Source organism: Jaculus jaculus, chromosome 18 (assembly GCF_020740685.1).
Source record: "Jaculus jaculus isolate mJacJac1 chromosome 18, mJacJac1.mat.Y.cur, whole genome shotgun sequence".
NCBI lineage: Eukaryota > Metazoa > Chordata > Mammalia > Rodentia > Dipodidae > Jaculus > Jaculus jaculus.
Window position 1 is genome coordinate 58,780,047 of NC_059119.1, and position 23,487 is coordinate 58,803,533.

At 38.6% G+C, this 23,487-nt stretch overlaps 1 protein-coding gene across 6 annotated transcripts in view; it reads right to left on the bottom strand.

Annotated features, from left to right (window-relative positions):
- The window catches only part of LOC101606968 (WD repeat containing planar cell polarity effector), a 262,683-nt gene that overhangs the window by 181,354 nt on the left and 57,842 nt on the right, over window positions 1-23,487 (bottom strand). For 3 of the 6 annotated variants that reach the window (XM_045137782.1, XM_045137785.1, XM_045137787.1), the window contains exons 3-7: window positions 17,265-17,348; window positions 10,083-10,130; window positions 9,175-9,219; window positions 7,538-7,608; window positions 7,211-7,270 (exon numbers count right to left, since the gene is read on the bottom strand). In XM_045137782.1, the coding sequence (XP_044993717.1) occupies window positions 7,211-7,270; window positions 7,538-7,608; window positions 9,175-9,219; window positions 10,083-10,130; window positions 17,265-17,348 (308 nt within the window). Of the gene's footprint in view, window positions 1-7,210; window positions 7,271-7,537; window positions 7,609-9,174; window positions 9,220-10,082; window positions 10,131-17,264; window positions 17,349-18,969; window positions 18,989-23,487 lie in introns of those variants that run through there. The other 3 variants (XM_045137786.1, XM_045137784.1, XM_045137783.1) reach the window with 3 other exon arrangements.

The following is a 23,487-nucleotide window of genomic DNA, read 5'->3' on the forward strand; positions in this document are numbered from 1 at the left end:
TTGCCTTATTCTCAGTCTAGTCCCTCACTTCTGGACTCTCCAGTGCTCACTGCCTGTGAGTCCAGGCATCCTCTGGTTTGTAATCCATAGAAAATGATGCTCTCACGGGCTCTTAACATAATTCTCTTGTTCTCAGTTCTACATTATTATACACTTAATACTTCCAAAATCGAGTTCCCTTCCAGCTTTGTCCAACACAAAACGCTTACTACCTATCAGTGGACTTTCTAGAGCCAGCGACGTCAGCAAGGTCTCTGCTTTGTGAAGTTACGAAGCACATAGCCACTTAAATTTGTGACATCCGCACTTGACTGACACCTCTCATTGCCGTGGTCTTTTCCTTCTCTTTGTCCTTAGGAGTTTTCTCCTCTTCTTCTTTCCCTTACTATAATTTTTTAAAAATATTTTTTGTTCATTTTTTATTTATTTATTTGAGAGCGACAGACACAGGGAGAAAGACAGATAGAGGGAGAGAGAAAGAATGGGTGCGTCAGGGCCTCCAGCCACTGCAAACGAACTCCAGACTTACTGTAATTTAATCAAAGTGTGAGAGGCAGTGAGAATGACTACATTACTTTAATGATCTAGATTTAACAGGAAGACCAATGCATGTTCCATGTCTTCCTGTGACTGAAGGTATTTGTTTGTTTGTTTGTTTGTTTTTCCGAGGTAGGGTCTCCCTCTAGCTCAGGCTGACCTGGAATTCACTATGTAGTCTCAGGGTGGCCTCGAACTTACAGTGATCCTCCTACTTCTGCCTCCTGAGTGCTGGGATTAAAGGTGTGCATCACCACGCCCAGCTGAAGGTATTTTTACTTGAATTTTTTTTTATATTTATGCCTTGCTGAAGAGTAGTGGTAAGGGGTACACATAGTGACTAAAAACATGAACTTTGAGGACCTGCTGGTTGAGTCTGGAAGCTAGCACAAGTTACTGCTGCATAATTAGTCAGTGTCTGTGTTTCCTCGTGGACAAAATGGAGATAATCAAAGTAATGACACATGCCTACCATCCCAGAAAACCAGGAGGTTGAGGCAAGAGTATCACTTCAGTATACAAGTTCAAGGCCAGCTTGGCAACACAGTAAAACTCCCTACTTCAAAACCAAAATTCACTTTTACATGAAAAGAAACCAGGAGAGCTGTCTGAAAGAAGACTGTAGACATGGACTCAATAATACTGGTAATGACTTAATTCATTATTTTATTGTGGGGTTCATGTGGGTTTTTTGTATGAAATAGAAAGGAAGCTAGGCGTGGTGGTGCACACCTTTAATCCCAGCACTCGGAAGGCAGAGGTAGGAGGATCGCCATAAGTTCAAGGCCACCCTGAGACTACAGAGTTAACTCCAGGTCAGCCTGGACCAGAGTGAGACCCTACCTCGAAAAACAAACAAACAAACAAAAATAAATAAATAAAAATAAAAATAGAAAGGAACATATATAAAGTATTAAGTTCAGATATTATGCATTGAAATATTCAGACTGTATATATATGTACTGTAAGTATATATCAAGTATAAAAAGCAAATATACATATATACATACACACACACACACATACATATATCAAAAGGAAAAACATCAAAAGATAAGCCGTAATGCTAATTAGTTGGATTAGATGATTGATGGCCACAGAGATTTTTTCTGTGTTTTCCAAATGTTCTAACTTAAGCATCTCAATAATTTTTCTATTTAAAAAATAGTAAAGGGCTGGAGAGATGGCTTAGTGGTTAAGTGCTTGCCTGTGAAGCCTAAGAACCCTGGTTCGAGGCTCGGTTCCCTAGGACCCACGTTAGCCAGATGCACAAGGGGGTGCACACATCTGGAGTTCGTTTGCAGTGGCTGGAGGCCCTGGCATGCCCATTCTCTCTCTCTCTCTCTCTCTCTCTCTCTCTCTCTTTCTATCTGCCTCTTTCTCTCTCTGTCTGTTGCTCTCAAATAAACAAAAATAAACAAAAAAATTTAAAAATAAATAAAAAATAGTAAATATCACTTTGTAAACAAGAAAATATAAAGTACTAAGCTGCTACATATTGGCTAAGATTCAGTGGCCCCAAAGAGCGCCTCAGTTATATGACAGGGACAGCAACCCAACTGCACAGCCTACAATAGTCAAAAGATGTCATCCAATAAACATTCATGGAAAAGTCTTTCCAGGGCCACAACAACAACAACAACAACTACTACTACTACTACTACTACTACTACTACTACTACTACTGCTACTACTGCTACTGTTATTGAGAAAGAGACAGAGAGAGAGAGAGAGAGAATGGGCACGCCAGGATCTTCAGCCCGCTGCAAACAAACTCCAGATGCGTGCGCCCCCTAGTGCACATGTGCAACATTGCATGTTTCTACCACTGCATCTGGCTTATGTGGGACCTGGAGATTTGAACATGAGCTCTTGGGCTTCACAGGCAAGCGCCGTAACCACAAAGCCATCTATATAGCCTGAACCCTTGTTTTTTTTTTTTAAACTATTTAAAGACAATCTATCTTTGCAGACACTTTCTCTCTTGACCAGGAATATCCTCCTTTTACTTTTTTCTTGCCTAACCTATGTCCTACCTTCAAAGCCCAGCTTAAGTTTAGTCATTTCTATGGAAAACAGCAACTTTAATAGGCGACAATCCTTGAACTTTAGATAGTGTATCAAAAAGTGTAACATTTAATCTCAAATTATTCTTTTTCTAGAGGATTTTCTTTAATTTTGTACATTCGTTTTCTTTCTCAAATACACATGAAATTCTTTACAAGTGTTCATGACATGAAAAATTATGAAGACATAAAATTCAAAGGGGGACTATTTAGGAAGAGGAGTTCAGTGGGAGTGGAAGAGGCATAAGGGAGTGTAATATGTGTATATTACAAAGTAAACATGATCAAAATATGTCTGTATGAAATTATCAAAGAAAAATAGTTAAAATGACAAAAAGAATACCATCTAATATTTTCAATAGCCCCTAACACAACGATGAGTTTATTGTTGAGTCCCAATAAATGCCTACTGATAGCTTAATAATAATAAAGTCTTGAGCCTTAGAATTAGTAAAATATTAAACAAGGGGGAAAAAAGTCCTTTAATCCTTTACTCAGGCTCTCTGACATCTAAGCCTTGCACTTTAGAGAGCTAAAGTATTGACAGAGCATCACTATCCTGAGTACTCTTCCTCCTTTTTTAGCTGACTGGGGTTTCTTGTTATCCACTAAATGAAGGACCCTTGAGTTTTCAGTCTTCTCCCAAAATATTCACCTCCCCTCATGAATATACTCTATGAGATGCCTTTTAATCTTTAGGAGGAAATCAAATTAATATTCACACAAGTTGCTAAAAAGAAAGGTTTGGGGCCACAGACATGGCTTAGCAGTTAAAGTGCTTACTGATAAAACCAAAGAACCCAAATTTGAGTCTCCAGTACCCACGTAAAGCCAGATGCACAAGGTGGTGCATGCGGCTGGAGTTCATTTGCGTGGCTAGAGGGCTTGGCATGCCCATTCTCTCTCTATCTGCCTCTCTCTCTCAAATAAATAAAATATAAGGGTTCCCTCTTTTTAAAAAAGATCAGTTTTTATGATTAAAGAAGTTGTGATCAAGTAAGTCCCATAGAGTTATAACTTTTCTGTGACAAACCCATTTATTTGTTTTCATATATTATAATAGCTCACTACAGAAACAGAAGTGGAAACTATCTTTTCTTGGCATGTGAAGACTGTCAGGGTGCAGCTGATTAGATTATCTACTTTTGTAGCTAAAAGTATATACACAAGTCAAAATCATCTAAAAATCAGGGTATATGAAGTGATATGTGTGCCTAATGCAAATATTTTAATAATAATTATATACAGATACGAAGGTGACTTAAGGCACAATACTTTGTGGAATTTGAATTTATACCAGAGTAATAAAGTAATAATGTTTAATGCTGAAACAATTTTTTCCTAAGAAACTTTATAAAAATGATTTAAAAAATTCAAAGCAGGAAGTTGTTAAATATTCTTATTAATTAAATTATTTCAGGAGACAAAAAAGTGAGAATATATTTAATAGGTGGTAAAATAAAAACCCTAAATTGTATCTCTGATCTGTTAATACATCTCAAACTAAGAACACGGATAGTTTGAGAAACAATCCTCAAAAGACAGGATCACCAAAATTGTGCATAGATAAGTCTTGATTTGTAAATTGTTCTGAATTTACAAGTAGAGGAAATGATTTTTTGTATATAAAAATTTATAGATCATTGGTTTGGTAACATAAACTAAGCTGTGGTAATGGTGATAAACAACGACCCCTCCTTATTTGACACAGGGAAAGATTCAAGTTCACATTATACTCTCTTTAAAGTCTCTTCATTGATGACTAAACAAATGCACCTTTTAAGGATGTCTTAAAGAGACACCAGCTAAAAAAAATTCCCTAAATCCTAAATGTATCACCTCTTTAGTGTAAAGTTTATATTAGTAGAATAATAGCATCATCAAAAGACTGGCAGTCCAAAAATGTTAGCACCCAGATACCCAGGAGCATCTTTCTTAAAAACTATACTGTATGGTCAACTGCTGCCATGCTAGGGTTAGAGATTTGGGGAGATCACTAATAGAATGTGAGCACATGTTGCCTTTGGAATTTCTACATTGGATGGTCATAAGAAAATCTTCAGGGAACCTGAGGAGAAAATTTAACTTATTCTACAGCTGGGTATAATTTAATTAAATTTAATACAAAAGTTAACAAAGTTAAGGAATCATTGCCTTAAACCAAAATTCTAGTTTGAGTGCCAAGTTTTTAACGTACTATGATGCTACTAGAGCTTTTAAGGAATGGAATCCACACAAATTTTATAAAGACAGAGTGAAAACCTTGCTTAGAAACTGAAGGAAATGAATAATATGTTTCTCAAAGACCTCTGGGCAGAAGTAAAGTTGCCTTGTTAAAATATATCATTTCAAGAATGTGCTGGGAATAAAAGATGTATTTCAGGAATATCTTATTTATCAAAGAAATTAAACACAAAATAAAATGAGTTATGTCCTATGAGAAATGTTGAAAATACACTCACTGGTATACCAGTCTGGTGGGAATTAGAAAAGCAAGTTTGTAAACACTTTGTCATAAAAACTTTCTTTTCTTAGTTGAATTAATTCAATAATGAGACGCCATTCTATGATATCTCCATCACCCTGATACATACAAAAACTTTTTATTAAAAGGCAATTCAATCTATCTAAAAAAGACTTTTCTGCTGGGATGCTCCACTGCATTTTTTAAGATGCCTGACATGTTCCGACTCACCCTGGGAGATGGTAAGGGTGGAGGCTCTGAGACACACCTCTTAATGTAGGTGGCAGGCTTGCCCTCCAGTCAAATAATTTTGAGTCTGTTTTTAAGGTGAGTAATGGCATTAGGAGCTACAAGGTTGGGTTGTGCTAAGTTTGAAACTTTCTGGGGCACATTTTATATTTCAGTTTTAAAGTTGGATTAATTTTTTGTAAAAATAAGTCATGATTTTAAAATAGCCCAATCTTTTGAAGAGCGTTCACGGGTGAGTTTAAGAAGTGTTATGGTTCTAAAAATATTCACTCATGCTTATAAACAGCATCTGAAAAGTAGAAATGTATGCCAGTTGAGGAGGTAATAGTTAATTCCATGAGAAAGGTAGAGCAGTTTAGACAAAACAATTCAATAAATAAAAAGTTAAAAGAAGAGGAAAAGTAGAATGACAGCTATATTGACAAGGTATCAACACACGTTTATAATTACTACAAGTTTAGGGATTTATAGAGAGAACTATATAGGGCCTAACCTACAAATAAGAATATTTATACGTAAATTCAAATATAAACACAAAATTTAAATTGAAACAGGATATTTGATTTCATAAATCAATTATAATTATTAATAGCAATGATAAAACTTCAATGCATGGATGACTATTCATTACCATACACAAATGACATTTTTAGGCCTATCTGTAAAATGAAGGAATTTCAACCTTATTTTGTGCCCAATATATGCTAACTGATAGGCGCTTATTTTCTAAATCTAGACCCACTGAGTTTAGAATGCCTTGCATAGGTGCTACTAGGGCTGTCTCATAGAATGTTCTAGAATGGAGATATTCTGTATCATTGTCTCATGTGGTAAAATGTTGGGCACTTAAAATGTAAGCAGTACAATGGAGGGACTGAAAATTTAATTTTATTTAATTACTTAAATAGCCACATATAACTAGTGGTTACCCACATAAATATGGCTCAAAATGTTCAAAAGCTGTTACTTGTTTGTTGAATTCCATAAAAATTATAGTCATAAGTGTTCATAAGAATTATATGTACTTATGACATAATATGAATGTATTGTCTTATAACATCTCCATTCAAAAATATTATTAAATCGGGCTGGAGAGATGGCTTAGCAGTTAAGCGCTTGCCTGTGAAGCCTAAGGACCCCGGTTCGAGGCTCGATTCCCCAGGACCCATGTTAGCCAGATGCACAAAGGGGGTGCACACATCTGGAGTTTGTTTGCAGTGGCTGGAGGCCCTGATGCAGCACCCATTCTCTCTCTCTCACCCCCCCTCTTTCTCTCTCTGTCTGCCACTCTCAAATAAATAAATAAAAATAATTTTAAAAGGGGGGGGCTGGAGAGATGGCTTAGCAGTTAAGGCTCTTGCCTACAAAGCTATAAGACCTCAGTTTGATTCCCCAGGACCCACGTTAGCCAGATGCACAAGGGGGCGGCGCACGCGTCTGGAGTTCGTTTGCAGTGAATGGAAGCCCTGGCACGCCCATTCTCTCTCTCTCTCTCTCTCTCTCTCTCTCTCTCTCTGTCTCTCCCTCTTTCTCTGTCTGTCATTCTCAAATAAATAAATAATTTTTAAAAAATTAAAAAAACTTTTAAAAAATATTATTAAATCTATGCCAGTGAACATCTAATATAACATTCAGACAAACCCAAATGAAACACACTATCTGAACAGACTCTGATTAGTGTTACAGGGTGTCAGCACAACCGCACTGATTAACGAGGTAGCTTAGCCTATGCCATTTTGTCTGACGTTCACTTGAGAATGACGAGAATTCAAACTATGGAATATCCACTCCTGGAAAGACTTTTTCCATCATCTATCATAACACAAGAATACCAATTACTACATAGTTTTCAGCTCCATTGGTTATACTGCAAAAGCTTGTCAAACCATTTTACCTGACAGACATATTTGTTCCTCCATTTGCTCAGCACACACTGACTGTTTTGCATCAGCTCCTGAAGGACAACAGAAGAAGAGAAAGTGCAATTGGCTACACACGTTGTCATGATCAGTTAAAGTGCTTCTGATTTCCAAGAAAGAAAGAAAGAAAAAAAAAAAAGATCAACACGCCACACAAAGATGCAACTGTTTTGGAACTTCCCACTGGACAAAGGCAAGCTATCATCACCACGAGAGCTGATCCTTTATGAAAATTAAAGCTGTTGAAAGAGGTTTTAAAACAGATTTGTTTGTTGCCATTTTTGAAACCTTTTGAAAGATACCTCCAACTCTTTGAGTGAGTCTCGAAGTTTTTCTGGGCGTCTATTTTTGAGCGTCCAAGGATAATCTCGGGCTGGCAAATAAAACATGTACTACGTTAGTTAAACATATTTTTTTTCAAAAAAAAAAAAAAGGAAACTCTGCTTAGCAATGTGCTTTAGGAAGATTAAAATAAAACACTTCCCTAACGGACAGGAAGTGGACTTCAGTTCTATCATTAAATGACAGGCTTTTCAAGGACTTTGTAATAAGAACAGGATTTTTACCACAAAATAATCTCGTTGATGATAATTTTGTGATGACAGCCAAAGCAGATTAGAGAGTCTCTGGGAAGTCTGGTAAGCCTGTGAGAATCTGGTAGTATTTCATGATAAATGACCCAGTCTTTACAATTTATATAACTTTTTAATGTAAATAAGTAAGTGTTCAATCCAAAAGAAATTACAAGTACTCCAGGTAGCCTGCTCAAACTGTACATGTTTTGCGAATATGTTAATATGGTGAGAAAAGAAAGAAATAATTTCAATTAAAAGAATATTTCGTAGTGGTACAATGTTAGGTTAACACAAACTAAAACTAGATGTTTTAAAAATTAATAAAACTAGGGATGTTATTCAGGGATAGAGCATTTACCTAGCATACATGAAGCTCTGAGCTCCACCCCAGCACCAACTCCGTACAAATAAATATTCATCATACAAGTAATATTAATAAAATGGTAAACTCTTCCAAAGAATGAATTAATCTTCAGATCTTCCTAATTAATAATTCTAAATGTGAGTTGTACGTATGACTGCATTTATGTTGTGTGTGCATATACAAATTATATATAGATATTTAAATTGGAGAGGACTGCTATATATCTTCTTTCAGCAAATTAATTTGGCTCTATAGACACAATTTTGATGTGCAGAACATATGTAAAAATTTAAAAAATCTGTGTTGCAAATACTAATACAGTATTCTGAAAATTAAATGCCAGATCAACCATAGATCAAGAGGGATTTTCAGCTCTCACTATATTCCAAATAAAAATCTTAGACTGCATTTAGTTTCAAGTCATTAAGACCACATCACATTGTAGCTACGTTACATACATATATATGTAACATATTTATATTTTGAGATCAGCAAAGACTAAATAAAATACTAATACTGTTATTACAATCTGATTTTCTTAAAAGTAAGTACAGCACTTGGGAAGTAGAGGCAGAAGTTCAGGAATGTAAGATCAGCTTTGCACACATAGTGAACTTGAAGCCAGCCTGGGCTATATGAATGACTGTCTCAAAAACAACAAATAAGTAAGTAAGACATGTTAATAAGTTACACAAAGTATGATAATTAAATGTTATCATAATTTAAGCATGACACATGTATTTTAAAGTATTAAGTAATACAAATGCAGCTCATGAAGAAAGGGTATGTTTACATAGCTGATATCTTACCAAAATCATACAGAGCAGAGATTTTAATGGTTTCAATTAGAAACACCTCATAAGTTCATGTGCATAATAGTTTGTAATGATGAGGAATTTGTATAGAATAATGTTTCCAACTTGTTTAGACAGCAGCATATTTTGAAATATTTAACTCTTCACTTTCAAAATAATTCTACAAATATATAAAGTAAACTTACATTCTGCCAGCCTTTGCTTTTCCTCTAAGACACCATGTTCTGTTGCTGACATAGTGACAGAAGAAAGATGAAAAGAGGGGGAAAAGGGGGGAGATTTAGTTTTATGATACTATTGTATTTTGCTGTGTGCTGTTTGAGGGAGTATTGAACATATTGAGATCAGTGCATACTACTAAACTTAAAAATGGACAGTTGAGAAAATACCACAAGAAGGCTGTTGGCATGCCGTGGATCTATTTCCTACGTTTGCAGTGAAAAGGTTTACACAGCACAACAGGTGGGCCAATATCCTGCGCTTCCAATTTTATCAGATAGGGAAAGGAACTGCAACCGAGCCCAGAAAAGCAGCCGCAGTCTGTCTTCCGCGTCAGGCAGTCAGCCCCACTCAGTCCCATGCTGCGTACGCACACAGGACCCTCACACAGCCCCCACTTCAACCGAGAACAGAACAGCAAGTAACTCTAGCTAGGGAGGCCTTTTGGCCCATCACAAAACTTCCAGGATTAGCAGGATTCATCAGATAAAGAAAATCGATCATTCACTCAGAAATGTCTATTCCAGATATCAGGTGAGGATCCAGGAGGCCAGCGTCAGAGCACAAATGCATTAACAATGCCCTCTGCTGGGACACCACTAAATAAACGTGAACAGGCTGTCTTGTTATCAGTCTGATCAGCAGTGAAATGAAAATTCTCACATTCATCTACATTTTTCTCAATATTGCTTTATTTTCCACAGATAGATAGGCATCAACCTCAGCATTTTTTCTCCTAAAGAACTGCAGTAGCTCCTCTTAAATTTTTAGGATTTATCTAAAGCTCACCAACACAGTTTTTAATGGTCACTATTACATTGCCAAGAACATTTCATTTACAAAACTAATTAAGTAGAATAAGTAAGTACTTTACCTGGTGGATCTTTCTTGTCATAATACTGGTAGACACCGATGTCTCTATCTATAGAAAAGAAATAACATTAAATTATGGTTTCAAAAAAAAAAAAAAGTTCTGGAGAAAAAGAAGCCAAACCATACTATATTGGAGGGAAGGTTGGGAGGAAGCAGAAACAGTTCCTTATGTTACTAGAAATAAAATAGCTCAAAAGCATCTGGACATGAGTTCATCTTTTCTAGGGCTATGCAGAAACTGGAAAGTTTATCGATCTAATGAGAAGAATTAGGATGGCATACGGAAACACACAGAACTAGAATGGCGTGAGGGAGAGATTAGTAGAGAACTGAAATCAAGGAAGACCAAGTTTTCTCTTTCACACTTCCTCTGATATTTTTCGCAGGGCGCTACCAAAAGGAACTGCCACTAAGCAATGCCAAATGAAGTCAGTGGATGGAAGAAAATGCCCTAGCTGTTGGATTCTGCGCCGGGGCTTGCTTTCCTCCAATTTAGCTCAAGAGTCTAATTCCCGTCCCACAGCGTTTTGGAGGAAATCTGCGAGAAAGAAAGGGAGGATTACAGGGAGGTATGGATAAATTATTATCTGAAACTTGTTTGGAGTCAAAAAGCTTCCAAGCCTATTCAAATTCAAATGCGTTGCTGGTCTAGGTAGGACTCAGAGTGGAAACTTCCCGAGATGTTGAGATTGATTTAATCGAGAAATCTGTTCTCGCAATTTAAACACAGGAGAACAGAATAATTTTGTCCATATCTATGAATAATGAAATATCACTTTTATTGAAATAACATTTGTATTCTTCCATGCAAAAATAATTCTGTTACTAACATAAGGAGGCTGCAACTGTTTCTCAGCAAGTGGGAGCAGGACAGGCTGCCCCCTAGTGACTGACTCTGTAAAAATTTTGTCAAACTGAAGGATAAAACTCAAAGCTGATAATAATCACATTAAAGTATTGATGATATAATTAATCCTTCAAATATATTTCTCAAAATAGCTAATCAGGTGTCATAGTTATGCTATATTTTGTATATCATGAAATGAATACATACATATGATTGTCAAGAATTCAGTCCTCCTAGTTAGATGTAGAATATCTACTGAGGACTGACTGGGACAGTCTGGCTTCCTGTTAACTTACAATATTTTATTTCTTAACTAGTGGGCGTTTCTGGGTTGCTGACATTTTGATAGGCCACAGCACACTCATGATCTATAACACTTTTCAGTATGTGTGTTACACAATTTTAAAAGTTTCCTGAAAGCTATAAGCCACAGACACTAAGCACACACGTAATATCTTCTATTAAAATACTGTTGCTTATAATTAAACTATCATTCCATATATTTAAATACTGATAATTCTAGAGTAGAACTAGGAAGATCATAAAGAATCCTTAATTTTATTCACACGTCTAACTTTACTACATCTGGCAAGGAAGGTGTCCACATAAGGAAGCCTGCATTATAAGACATGTCAGAGCTGGGGGCTGCAGAGATGACTCAGTGGTTAAAGGTGACTGCTTACCAAGCCTTAAGGTCCTGGTTCGATTCCCCAGCACCCGCATGAAGCCAGATGCATGAAGTGGCACATGCATCTGGAGTTCATTGGCAGAGACCCTGGTGCCCATTCTTTCTCTCTCTCTCTCTTTCTCTTTCCTTGCAAATAAATAAATAAAAATGTTGTTTATTTTTTAAGCAGAGTGTCAGAGCTGCATGGGAGGCTGTGCAGGTAAACTCCGCTGACGTGGGACGGCAGGACACACAGGCCATTCTCCCGGGGCAAGGGCCTGGAATAGAGTATTAGAAGCTGCCCAGGACGAGCAGCCCCATCACATGTGGGGAGGGCACAACTGGTCACAACCCACAGGAGGCTAGAGGGACACCCACGCACAGCAGGCAGTGGCCACAGAAGAAGGGAAAGGGAACCTCAGAATGACTGGAAGACACGGAAGCCTTACGTTTCCTGCTGCCGGAAAATCTAGAACTATGAAAAGGGAAGAAACTTAAACTCCAACTGGAATTGGAGGCACCAGTGGGAAGTCCTGGCTTTTAACAGAGATGGATGAACAGAGGGAGAACGGGGAGGGGCTGCAGTGCTTCCCACACACGCATGGGTGCTTAGGTGTGGATCCCCGGCACCCACGTCAAATCTGGGTGAGGTGTGGCGACACACGCTGTAATCCCAGCACTGGGAGGCAGAGACAGGAGAATTCCAGGGGCCTGCTGGCTAGCTTTTCTAGCCAAATAATTAAACTGCATATTCAATGAAAGATCCTATACCAGAAAATAAGGTAAAAAGAAACTGAGGAAGTCACCCACATCCTCTGGCCACCACATGCAGGAGAATGCATGTGCACATGCACCGTTACACACATGAATGAACGCACATACGAATGCATACATCCATGCACAGCACACACACTCAGTAAACTGAAAACTAAAGAACTGGAATTACTGGGATGGGACCATACATGCCCACACACGCATAGGCATGTTTCTGAAGTCGTGGTTGTTGCTGAGAAAGTCTGGGAGCACACCTTGGCTTCTAGGCACCCCTTTGTAAACAAAACCAAGCTCTTTAGGTAAGTGGCCAATTCCGAGGCTAGAGAAAGGAACGTGCAATATTAACCTGGTATATCTGCTATGCCACAAAGAAAGGCAGTTCGCAACTGCTGACAGAGAGATAAGTGAAAAAGACAAGAAGCCAGTTTGAAGGGTCCCTCCACGCACACCTTAGGAACAACTTAAACACCAAAATAAGTTAGATAGCAATGGATACAACAGGAGATGGGAATCAAAGAGCGAAAAATCAATAATGAATATATTTACAGTTTGATGGGGAACCCGAGATAATTTCAGGGTAATTCCTTGTGTAACCCTGATCAACTACGAAGGACAAAGTTACTCAGCAGTGGAGAAGCCCAGAAGACATCTTAACTAGGTAATCATGAATATCAGCAGAAAAGGGACAAAATGAACTTGTTCCTGCCAAGTAGGATATGCTGAGAACACATCACTTCTGGGATATCCCACCAAACAGGCGTAACCTGAATTTAACTGTGAAGGCACACCAAATATATCCAAAAGGAGGAATAGCCTTAAAAAAAAAAAACTAGCTTAATTTTTTGTTTGTTTGTTTTTCATGGTAGGGTCTCACTCTAGCCCAGGCTGACCTGGAATTCACTATGGAGTCTCAGGGTGGCCTCGAACTCACGGCGATCCTCCTACCTCTGCCTCCCGACTGCTGGGATTAAAGGCATGTGCCATCATGCGCGGCTTAAATTTTCTCAAAAGCTTTAAAGTCTGTAGTTACTCTGTTTACTTTTTTTTTTAATATTTTTTGTTCATTTATTTATTTATTTATTTGAGAGCAACAGACACAGAGAGAAAGACAGATAGAGGGAGAGAGAGAATGGGTGCGCCAGGGGTTCCAGCCTCTGCAAACTAACTCCAGGCGCGTGCGCCCCCTTGTGCATCTGGCTAATGTGGGTCCTGGGGAACCGAGCCTCGAACCAGGGTCCATAGGCTTCATAGGCGAGCACTTAACCGCTAAGCCATCTCTCCAGCCCCTCTGTTTACTTTTTGACAGGAAAGATCTATTCCAAAGTGAAGGATACTAAAGAGACAGGACAGCTATACACAATGTGAGGTTCTGAACAAGACCCTTTTGTTTGAAAAACATGGGCAGTAGTGAGATAGTTAGTAAACTGGTCAATTTAGATTCAGGTGCATCACTGTGGAATTCCTGATTAAGAGTCTCTGTACTGACAGCTTTTCTGTAAGTTTGTGATTTTTTAAAATTAAAAATTAAAAAAAAAAATTCAGCCAGGCATGGAGGTGCACACCTTTAATCCCAACACTCGGGAGGCAGAGGTAGGAGGATTGCCATGAGTTCAAGGCCACACTGAGACTCCATAGTGAATTCCAGGTCTGCCTGAGCTACAGTGAGACCCTACCTCGAAAAACAAAAACAAAAACAAAAAAATCAAATATCAAGCATGATGGAAATATGTCAGTAGGTTATATTAGCTTGGCCTTGACAGAGGGCCTTAAGGAAGCAGTAGGGTTTCACATGGTTCAAAACCAAGAATGCTCCCTACAGATAGAACTGACAAGCCTTCCTAAAGAACCAGGTGGGGGCTGGAGAGATGGCTTAGCGGTTAAGCGCTTGCCTGTGAAGCCTAAGGACCCCGGTTCGAGGCTCGGTTCCCCAGGTCCCACGTTAGCCAGATGCACAAGGGGGCGCACGCGTCTGGAGTTCGTTTGCAGAGGCTGGAAGCCCTGGCGCGCCCATTCTCTCTCTCTCCCTCTATCTGTCTTTCTCTCTGTGCCTGTCGCTCTCAAATAAATAAATAAATAATTAAAAAAAAAAAAAAAGAACCAGGTGGAACAGAACACCTCTGCTCTGCGACAAGGTCACTGCACACCACTGAGCGGTCTAAGAACACTCATTCACTGCCTCGTACAAGGACTGAGAGCTTGACAGATGAAGGGGCAGGGAAGGAGCCTGCTAGGCAAGAAGGAGGGATGAGAGGGAACCTTGGGTAAAAGGAAATCTAGATGAAATCGATCCAATCCCAACCACAGTGTCCAATTTCAGCACTGACAGACTAGGAGAATTTAAGGAGCTAAAAGAGTAATGGTCTCAAAGACAAATACAAAAACCTACTTATACAAAACTAAGAAAAGACTAACTGGAAAATTAGGCAAAGAAGAGGAAAGGTCTTTCACTAAAGATGCCACCAGCAATAATAAAACAAGCTCATTGGCATCTCAGGTCTGTCTCTCTCCTAGTTCCTGTGATAATTTATTTTCACTTTGGAGATTAATTTTTTTCTGTTATGTTCTTTTAATTCACAAGAAACTAGTATAATTTCAATGTTTCCTGGAATGTCTGTATTTTGTTTCATGCTTCCTGGATTCAGTATCTTTCCTTAGGTCTTAGGTACTTTCTTTTTCCTTTCTACATTACTGTGCTTCTTCGGAAATCCTTTCATCTATTTTGTTTGTTTGTTTGTTTATGTTCCTATTGAAGGCATTCCTCAGATATCTGATAATCCTTAGCTAACTGCCAACGAAGGTACTAGAAAGCTACCTAGAAGCTTTGGACACATGAACACAGCTTGTGGTGGAGTAGGCTTCAGGGACCAGGGAACTTCACTGAAAGCCCCCTTCAAATGTTAGCGTAGATCCATTTCCTTCCTCAGAACAATGCTGATGGGCTGTGCCCATCAACACGTCAACTTCCATCCATCTGTTTCCACTGTCTCTGGCTCCCCAAGTTTAGCACCTCCTTGACCGCATTACTTCTTCAAACATGATTTACATGGGTACATATGTGTAGTGTAAGTCATGTGTTCACGTATGTATGTGTGCACCCAGTGTGTGTGTGCGTGCGTGCATGTGTGTGTACATGCCAGAACTGACATCGGGTGTGTTCCTCAATCACTCTCCACTTAATTTTCTTTTGAGACAGGGTTCACCCTAAACTTCAAGCTGACCAATTCAGCTAGACTAGCTGGCCAGTAAGCCTTAATGACCCTCCTCTCTTTGCCTGCCTCTGCGCTAGGGTTGCAGGAACATCTGCCATACCCAGCTTTTACATGAGCATGGGGGATCTGGACTCGGGCCCTCCTGCTTGAGCAGAAAGCATTTTACCCACTGTAGCAGACAGCCTCAGGTTCACTGAGATGAACCCCCCAGACCAGGCACAGTAAATGAGGAAGGGATTTACTGAAGCTCACAGATCCAGGGGAAGTTCCATAATGGCAGAAGAATCTGGCCTGCTTTCACAGGACCAAGCAGAGAGAGAAGCATAAGCCTAAAAGCCAAAAGCCACACAGCACAGCACACCTCAGGAACTCCAGCGAGGCACACTTTGCATGTCTTTAGACTGAAATTGATCCGCCCAGTGACACCGCCTCCAGCCAGGTGGCTGCAGATGCAAACTACAAACTAATAAAACACTGAATATGTTGGGGCCATCTATTCAAACAACCACACCCACTGTGCCATTTCTCCAACACTTCTTTTTACTTTTTAAGCAGACTTTTTATTCTTTCTCCTTTTATTGTTACACTGATAACACATCCCCTCTTACATTATACGCTCTTCAAATTTCTTTACCTTTCCAGAGACAAAAATTAACCATCGGGCTGGAGAGACGGCTTAGCTGTTAAGCGCTCGCCTGTGAAGCCTAAGGACCCCAGCTCAAGACTCGATTCCCCAGGACCCACGTTAGCCAGATGCACAAGGGGGCGCACGCGTCTGGAGTTCATTTGCAGTAGCTGGAGGCCCTGGCGCGCCCATTCTCTCTCTCTCTGTCTGCCTCTTTTTCTGTCTGTCACTTTTAAATAAATAAATTAAAATTAAAAAAAAAAATTAACTGTCATTGGACTTTTTCTCTGTAGGCAACTGATATTCAGATCTTTCAACTCAGGTCATTCCTTCATGTCTACCATTTTTCAAAAACTGTCCAACTGCAGAGGCCCCTTTCCTTTGGTTAGAGGTGCTTGCTGTCAAGCTTTCTGGTCCAGGTCCAGTTCCCCGTGCTCACATACTGCCGGATGCACAAGGTGGTGCCCATGTCTGGAGTCCGTGTGGAGGGGCAAGAGATCCGGGTGTTCACACCCTTTCTCTTTTTCCCTCTCTTTCTCTCTCTCACACACAAATAAATAAAAATGTCCCCTTTTATACTTAAGTATAAAAACCGTTTTGTATAATTCAAGAATAAAATATTCTTGGTTGTTTCTAATAAAATATATTTTATCCTATATTAGCATTGTTAAAACAATTATGCTTCTCAAAAATGCGAAATGCAATAAACAAATAACTGTACATCTTAGTTGTATGTGTGAAACATTGTAACATCAATAGAAATGCCTTTTGCATTAGCTAGTCTGTAAATCTCTATAATTATAAATCAGTTGAAAAATCTTAAAGAAAAAAATTAAACAAGTGTGTTCCATACCAGAAACAACTACTAAACCAATAAAATTACTTCACATAACTGAAAAAAAAAATAACGCAAGCTAACAAATAAGAAGAATAATTAAAAGAAATTATTTTCCATTAACCAAATTTCATTAAGGATAAAGAAGAGAACATGACTCTAGCATTCACTGGTAGGTACTGATAATGATGTAACACATTTGAAAAATATGGAAATTAAGCATTACCCTGAATGTGTAAGGTATTCTTCAAAGACCACAGGTGTAGTTCAGTCAAACAGAAAGACATCTGAAGGCAGAGTGATCCCTGTCCTGTTTAAAAATAATTAAAAAGAGGTGCCAATTAATTATCTTCTTTTACAGAGAAAACCTAGATACCTCAGAAGCAGAAGAACAAATCAGCTGTTACTACTGAGATTTGAGATATGGTCCTTTAAACTAAACTCGTGATGTATATGGCTAACTGTCCAGAAATAAAGTCTAGAAAAGGGAAAACATTTCTTTTTCGGAATTTAGTTTGCCATCATATTGATAAATACATTCTGTGGTGCATGTGTAATATATAAATATTTGAGATCTCTCACATTAAAAAGCTAATGAAAGTGGAATGTGCAAGGGAAATGAGCATAATTACTTAAAAGTAAGCTGTGCAAAACCACATTAATATTCAGGTAGTTTGCTACTCTGTATGTCAAGATGAATCCAGAGAGTCCAACCACATTTTTAAAAAGCCAACACAGTGAAAATCTACATCATCTATTTCCTCCTATGTTGCTAGAGGAGCTACAGAAATATACTATTGAGATATTTTTCAGTCAGGTAGGAACTCACCAATGTGGACTAATTGGGTAAGAGCCACTCTGATTCTGGGAAAAATTAGCATTTTATAAATATTTTTTTTTAATTTGAGGCATTTAAAATATGGCACTATAAAAAAAATAAAATATGGCACTATACTAGATATATACAAGGCCATATATTAAAAAATCACAGCAGGCTACAGAGATGGCTCAGCAGTTAAAGGTGCTTGGCCGCAAAGCCTAATGACCTGGGTTTGATTCCACAATATACACGTAAAGGCAGATGCACAAACTGGCACATGCACCTGGAGTATGTTTGCAGTGGATAGACACTCTGCTGCACCCACTCTTTTTTTTTTCTCTCTCTTTCAATTTCTTTCTCTGTGTGTGAGTGCATGTGAGTGTGTGTGAGTGTGTGTGTGTGTGTGTGTGTGTGTGCACCCAAACATGTGTATGTGTTCTATCTGTCTTTCTCTGCTTGCAAATAAATAAATAAATAATAAAAAATTCATACAGTAATTTAAGCTGGAACATGGACATTCTTTATATAAATCAGAAAAAATCCTCACTGCAACAAACTTCTAGGAAACAAAGTAAGTGTGAAAAGTATTTCTTTTAATGGAAGAAACAAACTTTCAGCTGAACATTTAGGAAAGACTGGAATGTCTCACATGATTCACAAGGGTAGCCACACCACGTAATTTTAGATATATTACAAACTTCCTTGCCCCTTCTCTCATCTTTACAGGACCTGTATACAACTATAATCATCAAAAAATATGTACATTCAACTAAGGAGACACGGTGTACTATAAGCTGAAAAGGCGCAGCGGCAGTCTGAAAGGGAGGTACAATCCCGTCTGAACAGCAGAACTATGAGGAAACCTCAGAAAAGTTGTGAAATGTTAGCAGAAACTCAAAGAAGCCTAAGATTTTGTCTGTTTGGTGATAATGATGATTAGGATAGATAACAGATACCACTAAACCCTTGTTCAAAACATTTTGCATATATTAACTTATTTAATCCTCATAGGCAGTCTTTGAGATGGCACTATCACTACTTCCAATATTAGAAAGCTGGAGGCACAGGGGTAATGCAGCTAGCTGTTAGTCACGACCCACTTGTGTCCTACCCGGACCGGTTCCAGAGGCTCTGCTGGAAACCTCAGCGCTCCGCCATCCTGGTATCTACCCCGCTATAGGAGAGAGGATACGTGGTAAGGCAAAAGGGCGGTGTTCAAAGACATAAAGAAATATGATGGGGGGCTGGAGAGATGGCTTAGCGGTTAAACGCTTGCCTGTGAAGCCTAAGGACCCCGGTTCGAGGCTCGGTTCCCCAGGTCCCACGTTAGCCAGATGCACAAGGGGGCGCACGCGTCTGGAGTTCGTTTGCAGAGGCTGGAAGCCCTGGCGCGCCCATTCTCTCTCTCTCCCTCTATCTGTCCTTCTCTCTGTGTCTGTCACTCTCAAATAAATAAATAAATAAATAAATAATTTAAAAAAAAATTAGTAAGAACGTTTAAAAAAAAAGAAATATGATGGGAAGTGATAGAAAAATGAACTTGAAAAGAGTAGGAAGGTCTCGGGCTATAATAATAGTAAGTTTTGGATTGATCTTAAATTTACTGTCTCTTCCTTTCATTAAAATGTCATCAAAGACCATAGATGAAACAGAGGATGCCTTGACCTCTGGATCTACCTCTGATCACGTCTGCATGCAGGTGACTAAGTGAGTAAGTACTATGTACGGCAGGTGGTTTATGAAGGAAAAGTTTCTGTATATGATAAGTTCACACATTGAGGAGGCATTTCAATTAGAATAGGTTGACATGTCACTGTGAATAAAAAGGATGGGGTGAGCTGGGCGTGGTGGCGCACACCTTTAATCCCAGCACTCGGGAGGCAGAAGTAGGAGGATTGCCATGAGCTCGAGGCCACCCTGAGACTACAGAGTGATTTCCAGGTCAGCCCAACTAGAGTGAGACCCTACCTCGAAAAATCAAAAAAAAAAAGATGTAGTGAAACAGATACAAACTTCCTCTGACACTGAGCATCAGAAATCACCAACTATTAAACTGTACAAGAAATAAAAAGTCCCAGGGGCTGGGAAGATGGCTCAGTGGTTAAAGGTGCTTGCAAAGACTGCCAGCCAAGGTTCAATTCCCCAGTACCCATGTAAAGCTAGATGCACAAACTGCTGTATGTATCTGTAATTTGTTTGCTCCCATACTCTTTCTCTCTCTATTTCCCTCTGTTTTCTTTCTTTCTTTCTTTTCTTTTTTTTTGGGGGGTTGAGGTAGGGTATGGTCTCACTCTAGCTCAGGCTGGCCTGAACTTCATCTGTAGTCTCAAGGTGGCCTTGATCTCACAGTGAGCCTCCTACCACATCCATGTGTCACCCTGTGCATCTGGCTTTTCGTGGGTACTGGGAAATCAAACCTGGGTCCTTTGGCTTTGAAAAAAAGTGCCTTTCCTAAGCCGTCTTTCCAAACCAAATGCATCCTTTTTAATAACCTACTCTTGCTATTCCTTATAGAGTCAAGTACTTTTATTGTGAAAAAGAAGTATAGTTCTACTACCTATATTTTTAAGTTTTTTTTTTTTTTTTTTTTTTTTTTTAAGTAGGATCTTGCTGTAGCTCAGGTTGACCTGGAATTTACTATGTAGTCTCAGGGTGACCTCGGACCTATGGCGATCCTCCTACCTCTGCTTCCCGAGTGCTGGGATTAAAGGTGTGCGCCACCACGCCCAGCTTTGATTAAGTTTGAAAGTACTAAAGTGCTGAGAAGTTACAGAGTTTGAGGAATAGGCAAAGCCTGCTCTGTGGAGATCTATACCAAGAGCAAATATGGTTAGAAGGCTTTGCAAGTGATCCTGCATTAGTTTAGGAGAGACACAGATACCCAAATGTGAGATGTGAGTTATTTCTTGAGCTTCAAATACTTACCAAGAAGATAATACAAACTTAAATAGAATTAGTGGACTAAACAACATGAATTGGTAAAAAAAAAAAAAATCTACAATAGCTAGATACGAAAGACAGAAGCGAATAAAATCAAGGTCCCTTTTTAATCCTCAATATATTGCCACCTTTATACACTGTGCAAGTTTTAAAAAAACACCTTTAAACATCTTGCATCTTACTCAAGAATGCCACGAGTGTAAAAGAATGCTGGTAATTTCCTGATCTGAAAATCTGCCTGAAGCAGGGAGTCAAGACTGAGCTTGTTTTAGTCAAATATTGTATTAATGCATAAATAGTTGTTTTGAAGTAGGAAAGAAAAGAATTTCAGAAGAATCTGAATTGTGCATTTTGGTTAAGAAGGTGGAGGCCGGGACTGAAAAGGCAGAGAAACCAGGGGTACCTGCCAAGCTAGAAAGGCTAGCCCACTCAGCGACCTCGTCCTTCCCTCTGGGGACAAAACCAGCACAAGGGACACAGAACTACAACAAAAGTAACTGTATAGGGCAAAAAGGAGTGGATGGATGCATTAATTTTAAAGTGTACCATTTTACTACTGAATGAGAAAAACAAAGGACAAATAAAACATTACCCATTACTTAAACTTACCTTTTTAAGTATTTTTTGAGCTTTTATAATCTTATGGTTATTTTTTTTTTTACATTTTTATTTATTTATTTATTAGAGAGAGACAGACAGAAAGAGGCAGAGAGAAAGAGAGAGAGAATGGGCGCGCCAGGGCTTCCAGCCACTGCAAACGAACTCCAGATGCGTGCGCCCCCTTGTGCATCTGGCTAATGTGGGACCTGGGGAACCGAGCCTCGAACCGGGGTCCTTAGGCTTCACAGGCCAAGCGCTTAACCGCTAAGCCATCTCTCCAGCCCGGTTATTTTTATTATATAAGGTATTTTAGGTCCGTTTTAGATGTCTCAGAAGACTATTTGGAACCCCAACTCCTAGTCCCCATGAGGAAAATAAACTGCATAATGTAAACTGAATTTGACATCAATTTAGGATGACCATTTGTATGGGGGAAAATCAATGATAGCTAAATTTTAAAAATATTTTTATTTATTTATTTGGGAGGGAGGCAGAGATAGAATGAATGAATGAATATGGTGCACCAGTGCCTCCTGCCTCTGCAAACGAACTCCAGATGCATGCACCATTTTGTGCATTGTGGCTTTACATGGGTACTGGGAATTGAACTCAGGCTGTCAGGCTTTGCAAGCAAGTGCCTTTAACCACTGAGCCATCCCTCCAGCCAAAAATATATTAATTATTTGGAGAAAGATAGAAAATAGACACACCAGGGCCTTTTGCCACTACAAATAAGAAAGCAGATGCTTGTACCCCTTTGTACCTCTTCGCCTTATGTGGGTACTGGAGAATTAAACCTGGGTTAGCCTGGCAGGTTTTGTAAGCCAACACTTTAAGTGCTGAGCTGTCTCCCTAGCCCTGAAATATTTTTTGATAGCTAAAGTTTCAAGACAGAGAAGATCATAGACACCCATATTGTACTAACTATTTAAGTCCTCAGAAAGTTCAACATTTAAAGACACCCTTCATTTTATATTAGAATTAATATTTCCCTTAATCATAATTGTTACTATATAGCCTGAGTTTTTGAAAAAGTAGCATGAAAAATAGTTTTACAAGCACACTGTTGATAATGTTCCTTTGAAAAAATATATTTTATAAGTAGAGATTATTTAGTACTTAATAAATTGCAAAATACATATCTTGTGACAGAGTATGTAGGTATGCAGTTGCCTGACTTCTGAAGTCATCTATTTTGACAGCTATAGGGAAGACAGGAACCTCAAGGGCAAAATAAAACCCTAATGTAAAACACCATAGCAAAAAAAAAAAAAAAGAAAAATTAAAAAGAAGCAAAAAAGAAACTGCTATTGTGGCAAAGATGCCATGGTACCAACATGACACTGAAAATGGATATGAATTAGCGAAATACTCAGAGCCTGAGGGAATCTTTTTGGACATGAGCTTGGAACATACACCTGCTATTTATTATCACATATTTTCACAGGGAGTTAGCTGATACTACCTTGAAATATATAAAGGAAAAAGACAACTAACTAGTGTGAAATTAAAACAGCACTGGTTAGTTGTATTAGCTTTTAGACTCATCATTCGATAACTTCTTAATGACATAAAAATAAGTGTAGCATTCCATGATCACTTTTCTAACACCATTAACACAGCATTGTAAGTACATCCATGAACACATTTAACCAAAGACGGGTCACTACAAGTAAAGATTTTTTAAGTTTTGTTTTTTCAACTTTAAATGAAGCACTTAAGCAATGATAAAGTTCATGGAAAAGAGCAGGGAAGTCACAAATAATGAGATCTCAAGCTTGTGCTAAGTCTATATACATACATACAGATAGATAGATAGATAGATAGATAGATAGATAGAGTATCAAAAGACTGAACTACTAGGGACATTGGCTCATTTGTGATCAGCCTAAAAATATCTAAATATAATTAAATATAACAAACATTTTAGTATTTTCTGTTTGATACTGTACTAGGTGCCTCGGACACAAAGATCTGTAAAACAGGATCTCAACTATCAAATAGTATATAATCCAGTGAGAAGATAACAGGACCATACAAACAACAGTATGAAACTTAGGATCTGTGCTAATTTAGTCACATGAACAAA